This window comes from Lepisosteus platostomus, chromosome 10 (assembly GCF_059453375.1).
Source record: "Lepisosteus platostomus isolate fLepPlt1 chromosome 10, fLepPlt1.hap1, whole genome shotgun sequence".
In the NCBI taxonomy this organism is placed as follows: domain Eukaryota; kingdom Metazoa; phylum Chordata; class Actinopteri; order Semionotiformes; family Lepisosteidae; genus Lepisosteus; species Lepisosteus platostomus.
The window spans coordinates 10199631-10207161 of NC_142620.1; the positions used below are offsets into that span (position 1 = coordinate 10199631).

At 43.4% G+C, this 7531-nt stretch overlaps 1 protein-coding gene across 1 annotated transcript; it reads left to right on the top strand.

Annotated features, from left to right (window-relative positions):
* Positions 1-434: 434 nt before the first annotated feature.
* On the top strand, positions 435-7387 carry dorip1 (dopamine receptor interacting protein 1). The gene is made up of 5 exons (XM_088648069.1): positions 435-729; positions 2261-2785; positions 3646-3735; positions 4566-4700; positions 5340-7387. Exons 1-5 carry the CDS (start codon positions 647-649, stop codon positions 5521-5523), a joined length of 1017 nt encoding a protein of 338 aa, XP_088504195.1. The 5' UTR covers positions 435-646; the 3' UTR covers positions 5524-7387.
* Positions 7388-7531: the final 144 nt, after the last annotated feature.

The following is a 7531-nucleotide window of genomic DNA, read 5'->3' on the forward strand; positions in this document are numbered from 1 at the left end:
CAAGCAGAAAACAGAGACCAATCACCCTGCGATAATAGAGCAAAAACCAGACAACACAGTGTTCCTCTAGGAGTAAGGCTCTTCTCTGTGGGCAAGATTTGTCAAAGCAATACCTCAGTGTAGAGACTGGGGACACTGTTGACCTGACTGAAGTTATTTCACTTTTCTATCTGATCTGCTGTCTGTGACAGCTGGCAGAATGTGATCTCCCCGCACAGGTGCTGTCAATAACCGTCATCAATACATACATTATACACTTCCGAGAATGCCCGAAATTAAAGTTAGAGAATAAGAAGTACTTTTGAGTGGTCGAAGTCGTATTGTTGGAAGCACCAGGGAACACCGTTATAATAATAATAATAATAATAATAATAATAATAATAATAATAATAATAATAATAATAACAACAACAACTCTGTTCGCGGCTGACAGCCGGGCCTGACGCCAGGCCCCGCCCACCCCGCAGGTCTGAGCCTCTGCGGCGCTGGCACGTGACGCACGTGCAGCTCGTGGGGCTGCTCCGCGGCCTGCAGAGGGAGTCAGTCAGTCAGTCAGGCCGCCAGGCGCCGTGACGGACACAGACCCCACCAGCGCTCCGTGCGACGCGGCGGGCCGAGCCGAAGACATGAAGAAACCTCGGAGACGATGGAGAGTAAATTCTACTCGGTGAAATACGCGCAGGATGTGAAGAACCTCTTCCCGAGCGCGGAGGGCGGGCAGTCCGAGAGGTGAGTCGGCCGCTGGGCTCGCAGTTTGACTCCGCTTTCTGCCCCAGTGCTCCGAGACGGGCAGTTTGTTTTGTTTACTCCCCCGCCGCTCTGTCAGCCACCTCAGCCGAACCCTGATTGAAGATCTCGTACGTCAAAATCGTCACTCGGAGCGCCTGCCCGTCTTTTTGTTTTCCTGTTTTGAGTGGCTTGTGGTGATATTTAGTGAAAATCGCTCTTTTCAGAGGCCGTGTAAAATACACTTCGCCGTTACAAGCAGTTGTGAAGTCGCCTGTTCTTCAGATGAATCGTGTAATAATAAAGTGTCCAGTGAGATAGCAACATGTACGTCAGCTGTTTTTAACACCACCCATTTGGAAAACCGTGCGCCATTACGGCAACGACAAAGATTTAAGTCGTTTCAAGTGTTAAGGTATTCTGAAAATAACGACGTTTCATAAACTTTCAACAGTCTTTGCAGTAATTGGGCGGCCGAAATAATAAAAGCTGTAACAATTCTTTTAGTCGCTTAAAAAAAAAAAACTTGATAACTAATCTGGTAACTACTGTAAAACAGCGGCAGTTTTAAATAGTGTGGAGAATGTATTAGATGTATTCTTTTAATTATCTTATCGTAAATATTTTTTATGCTTTAGGTTATCACAGCCGTTAGACTGCTTAAGATCTGACCTAGTTACACGACGTTAGTTTGTCGTCTTAAAAACTTTTTTTCTGTTTCATAATGTTAGCAAGCATACTTTTCCTTTAGATTCAATACCCTCTGAAGATCCGCTCTATGAAATTGAAGGCTCCACAGCCGAAACGTTGTGTTTCTTTTCTTCTCCTTTCAGCAGGGAATAAACCTTTACCTTTTTGTGCGGTTGCCTCAATTTGAGTTCAGCCGAGACAGAAACAGATTTGAAGCTGGCTAGGTCTGAGTTGTGCTCCGGGTTTTGGTTCGGTCAATTACCAGCGAAGGCTGGGTCAAAGTGGAGTATTGTGCAATAAGAGGCTTAGGACAAGGTCCGAGAGCACAGCTCTCTCCAGACAGGCGTGGTTAAGCCCGTGTGCCTTTTCGCGAAACCACCCCCCGAAGCAGGCAAGTGTGCTTTCTGGAAAAAAAAAAAAAGGTTTAGTGGGATTTTAAGAGCTGCAGGGTTATGTAGAAGCACGGTGGTGAAAGAGACAAGCATTGCCGCCTCTCGCTGTGCTGGGGCCCTGGGGAGCTTTCTGTGTGGAGTTTGCATGTTCTCCTCATGTTCGCATGGGTCTCCTCTGGGTGCTCTGGTTTCCTCCCACAGTCCACAGACGTTCTGGTCAACTTAATTGACTGGTGGTAAAGTTGTTCCTGGTGGGGAGTGTGTGTGCGTGATCTCCAGCTTGCAGTCTTTGTTTGCGGGATAGGCCCCAGCTCCCCCCGCGACCCTGAATTAGATGAAGCAGTTAGGAGGTGGCGGGGCTGGGATGCTGACGACAAGACGTGATTCCTGTGAACATGAGCGTTTCCCGCTCATTCCTGTGCGCGACTGAGTCTTGTGCCTTTTCTGAACAGGACCAAGACCTTGTTTGAGGAAATCCGTGCCTCTGTAAACAACAACGAAGACCAGGACCGGTCCTTCTGGAGGCCGGTTCTTCCCTGGGGGGGTGTCTACACCATCAAGGCTGGGCGGAAAGCCATCTCCTGCACCCCCCTGTATGTGAAAATTAACCTGAAGAACACATGCACCATCGATGGCTTCCTCATGCTGCTCTATGTCATTCTGCGGGAAAACCAGGCCTTCCCCAGGGAACTGTCCATCTACCTGGGCAAGGAGTTTGTGGATCACTTCCTGTACCTGATGGATTCCTACAATTACACCACGGTGAAGCTGCTGTGGATCTGGGACAAGATGGAGAAGCGGCAGTACAGGTCGGAGATCCACAAGGCGGCGCTAGAGATTGACCTGTTCGGGAATGAGCACGAGAACTTCACCAAGAACCTGGAGAACCTCATGTCTACCATTCAGGAGAGCTACTGCTCCAACTGGAACTGCCCTGCTCGCTTTCAGGAGTACATCCAAAGGACAGTAAACATCAAGTAATTTAACTTTTTTTCCCCCCTCTTTCGTTTTTACTGATCACGCAACTTTTTGATCAGTAAAAAAAGAACTCCTCTACTAGGAGGAAGACCCCACATAATTTGATCGCTCTGTTCTACTCTCTGCTTAAAAATAGGTAGAAGAATTGTGATAAGGATTTAACGTTCATCATCTTCTACGCCGTCAGTGAATTTATCATGTGTATGGTATCAGTTTTGGATTGCCCTGGGAAATTGAGACACATACTAGATTGTTGATAACACCAGTAAAAATTTCTGTTCTCACTTGGTTTTATAATTATTAACCTCGCTTGAAGTGCAGGAAGCCTGCGAGATAGTTTCAGATCTTGACGCTGGACAGAATTGAAACTGTTGAGTATTAGGTCTTTTGTATTGTTTTTATCCACTATGAAATCTGAACACGGATGTAATGACTTCTTGGTGTGGAATGTTTTTATTGAAAATCTTGCAATCTTAATTAAATTTAAGTGTTTTGTACAGTGTTTTTTACAGATGACAAATATCTCACTCTGCAAGCGTGCATTGATTTCTTCCCTGAACATTTTCACACTGAAATGAAGTATAGCTGTTTGAGCTCTCGGAAGCATTACAAAGGAAGGTTTATCAGTTTCCAACTATACTCATAACCAGCCCAACCAGGCTTACATCCATCATACAAATTGTCTATGATCAGTGGGACAGATTAACATTCATTAGCCCTGTTGTTTCATAGTACATTTCAACTTTAACATTTTAAAATTTTGCCCCATTTAATAGAAAGCACCACAGAATGATCAGTATAATAAAAGCAAATGTTACGAAGCTAAATAATATGACTTGGCAAATGTCTTCTTTTACAGTCCTCCACATGAAATGCCTCACAGAGACCTGATTCAGTCAGCAGTGGATGAATTCTTCTGCCCTAAGATAGTACTATGTGAGGAATTGGGGTAAGATGGCAAACTCTGCAGGTGACCTCCAAAAAAAGCATTTTGAAGCATTATCCTCTTCCATTTCAGGAAGAAAGTTTTAAATTTTGAATGTGTATTTTGTGTCTGATAGGTACAGTACATACATATATATATATACAGGCATATATTGTTCTCTAGCTTATAGTATTGTTATCTCAAGTGTTAAGTTTCAGAAGGAGATTTTCTTAATTCTATATTATATATGGATATATAACCATATTGATAGGGTTTATTCAGTTTGTGCACTGTGTAGGCACATACCATTTAGCTGTGAGTCCCATCTAAGAAGTTAAAATTATCCTGAGGAATTCTCTGGCACTGCTTCCTCAACATAGTAGGTCAATGCTATTCATTTTCATTTTGTCTGGTATGTGTGTCAGTGTGACAGGTTTGCAGTGTGTCTTTTTGTGAAGGGCCTCAGGTGACTTTCTATTTCCACAGCGGACTACCATGATGACGTAGCATCTGCTTTCTCTAGTATAGAAGGGTTTCGAAACACCTGTGATATGTGCAGTTACACTCTTTTTATACCGGACACTGCCCATCTATTTTAATATCTTTGTTAAAACTTTGTGTTCTACTTCAGTGGGGTTCAAGATGCAAGCCTGCGTTTTCTCTTTGTTTGAAAAAACCGCCTCGGGCAGAAGGGAGGGCCTTCCTCCCAGCGGCACTAACACGCCGCAATGTCCACGGTCTTGCCCTTCGATATAAGTTCTGTGAGGAACGTGAATGGCGAAGAGAACGCGGGCGGCCGCGGGTGCTGGGGTGATGGCTGTACTAAAGGAAGTGTGCTCTATGCTGTGCCGCAGGTGTGACGGGCTGCGGGAGTTTTCTCCCAGGGAGTTCTGCCACGGGCCTCCGCCCTTTGTCATTTTAAACATGCAGCTGTGGAAGTCTGAGGAGCTGGCGTACGTGCCCTACCATCTCGCCCTCTCCGAACACAGGTGGGCGCTCGGCTTTGTCCTACCCCCCAGATTCTATTCCAGAAAGGTAGTCGTGCAGTGGGGGAAGTATACACATACTGCCTGCAGCCACTGAACAGAGTACGTTCGCTATTTATAGATGCGGGGAAATTCATGAAGTACTGGTTGTCCTGCTGTTGAAGCCAGTCAGTGTGTGAGGTTTAAGTCTAGCGTAGATCTGTGAAGGGGTTGTCATCGCTCCTCAAGCACGCCTCAGTCTCCACCTCTTGTCAGTTCACTGCCGCTGTCTGCGGAGCGCAGCACCCAAACGAGAGGGGTGGATGATGTAAGATAAGATCACTTTATTGGCTGTATACAATTTCTTGTATTAGGAATTTGTCTTTTCGCATACCCCAACTTGCTCTCCATGAGACACAAAGACAGGCAGAGAAGCTTGGGGTCAGAGCACAGGGTCAGCCATTTATACGGCGCCCCTGGAGCAGTTGGGGTTAAGGGCCTTGCTCAGGGGCCCAGCGGAGTAGGATTCCTCTGCCGGCCGCGGGATATGAACTGGCAACCTTGTAGCCACAGCAGCGATCCTTAGCCACAGAGCCACCGCACTGCCCCCAGTGGAGACATGAACCTGGACTGAGCCCCGTTTCTCTCTGGTGTGACCTGCAGGTATTTGCTAGAGGGAGCCACGCTTTTCAACAAGGAGGAGCACCATTACTCAGCCGCCTTCCAGATTGACGGGTACTGGATGCACTATGACGGACTCCGCAACGACAACCTGATTCTGCTCAATAAGCCTCCTGAGCTGCTGCTGCTCTCCTCACTTGTCTACATCCGTGCCTCGGAGAGATGAGCTCATCTGGCCTTGGGTACGGGAAGACAGGGAACAAAAGGCATTATCAGAAGCCCAAGTGAACGTTAACCTTTTTTTTTTTTTTTACCCCTTTATGAAAATTACTGACACATTAAACACTTTGGTGTATGCGTTTAATGAATTTTATTTCCATGTAACTGTTATTGCATTTTTTTATACCTTTTATAGTTTTCAGAGTGTGTGTTGATTGTACACTACTCCAATACATCATGGTGAAGTGCGAGTTGGTATGATGATGGTCACATTAATTACAGTTCAAGGCTGCAGCACAAAAACAAAGTGTCAGGCAGGATAGTTAGATATGTTGGTAATGTTGCATCCCTTGATATTTTGTTCTGAATTGGTTAGGTGTCTTGCTGAAAAATGTATTTATTCCATAATCCCATTGTTTCTTTAAAGAACTCGTGGGCCAAAGTTGTCATTAGAGCCCTATTTTGCCAGACTGCGGTTAATTATATTACTCGGCACGCAAAACATAGCTTTTTTGGGGGCTTGCTTGGAATCCAAGAATATGTATGGACTATAATAGTTCTGATTTCAGATCAGACTGGTGCTTATTGAGACTCTGCATTAGAGAGTAGCTGGTGTATAAGAGGTTTAATACACCATGGGGATATAGCTTCACTATTGACAAGCTTACGAGTGTTAATTAATTTCATTGTTCAGTGAATATTTTCATGATCACTACTGTGGATCTCTTTCCTGTTCAAACTCCAGATTCTCAAATGTTGAAATGGGTAACCTTACACTTTGTGTGAAATAAAGATATGATGATATGAAAAGGCTCACCGTGCAGTCACTGTTGAAGATGCAAAGTCCCTTTAAAGAATGTTGTGTCCATAGCTGCAGCTTTGACACTAACGTGGTCATGCTTTTCCTAAGTGGACAGTAATACCAATTGCTAGGCTGCCAGGGGACAGGTGCTGATGGGAAGTCAGAATCTATTTGGACAAGCTTTTAATTTGGTAATGCTTGTCTGAAAAGTGCACTGTTGTAGCAATATATATAGAAGCATATTCAGAAAACATTTACTTCTGGCTTTGCTAGTTGGTTTCTTTTTGTGGTGTTCTCTGTGAACTGTTTTAGAATGGCTCTATACTTAGAAATGTACATGTAAACTATTTGCAGATCAAATGCAAGTAATCAGTATACAGTAGAGGTAGTCTTCTGTTTGGTCACAACTTTAAAAGCACAAGAGCTGTGTTAAGACACTGGGGTGTTTATTCTTATCAAAGCAGTGTGGAACATTGTGTTTTTTCATACAGATAAAATGTTTTGCATGGTAGCTAGCAAAATAAAGATTAAAGGAGTCTTTGTAGATGGAGGGCCTGAATTGGTGTCTGAAGGCCCCCTGTTTCATACCAAAGGCGATGAAAAATGTGTAAGGAGAACTATCTAAATCAGTTGATACTCACTTTGTCACATGTTCTGGATTTTTTTCTCCCCACTATGAATAATGATCTTTTAAACTCACTGCAGTAATATTGACATCTTAACATTAAGAATGAAATGTTTTCACATTAATGCCCTTGTTAAAATTACATTTAATTTATTAAATTTGAAGTATGAAGTAAGCTTAACAACTTCTAGATTAACTTTGCAAAAATGTGCATGTTGACACTGCTTTGATATAGTTTCTGGCTTTATGATCCATCTAATACTTAATACGTGCAGATATATTCTGTAATTATGGAAAGTACCTTGGTAATGTTCCTTATGTTCGTAAGCAGAAGATTTTTACAGTCTATCACTAGCTATGCAGTTATTTATATATTTTGTTTTGTAAAAATGAAAATATTTTTGTATACAAGTATTGACCATAATAAACTCTTGTTTTAATTGAGTTGTCTTTTGTGAACTGTACCTGAGAAGCTACTGTAGGTGAATCTTAAAATGCTACAGCGCAGATCACAATTATGTTTGGAGACAATGTGGGCCTCCTTAGCAATTCCAGGCTTAAGCACTGGCAATCTAAATCTGAACATGA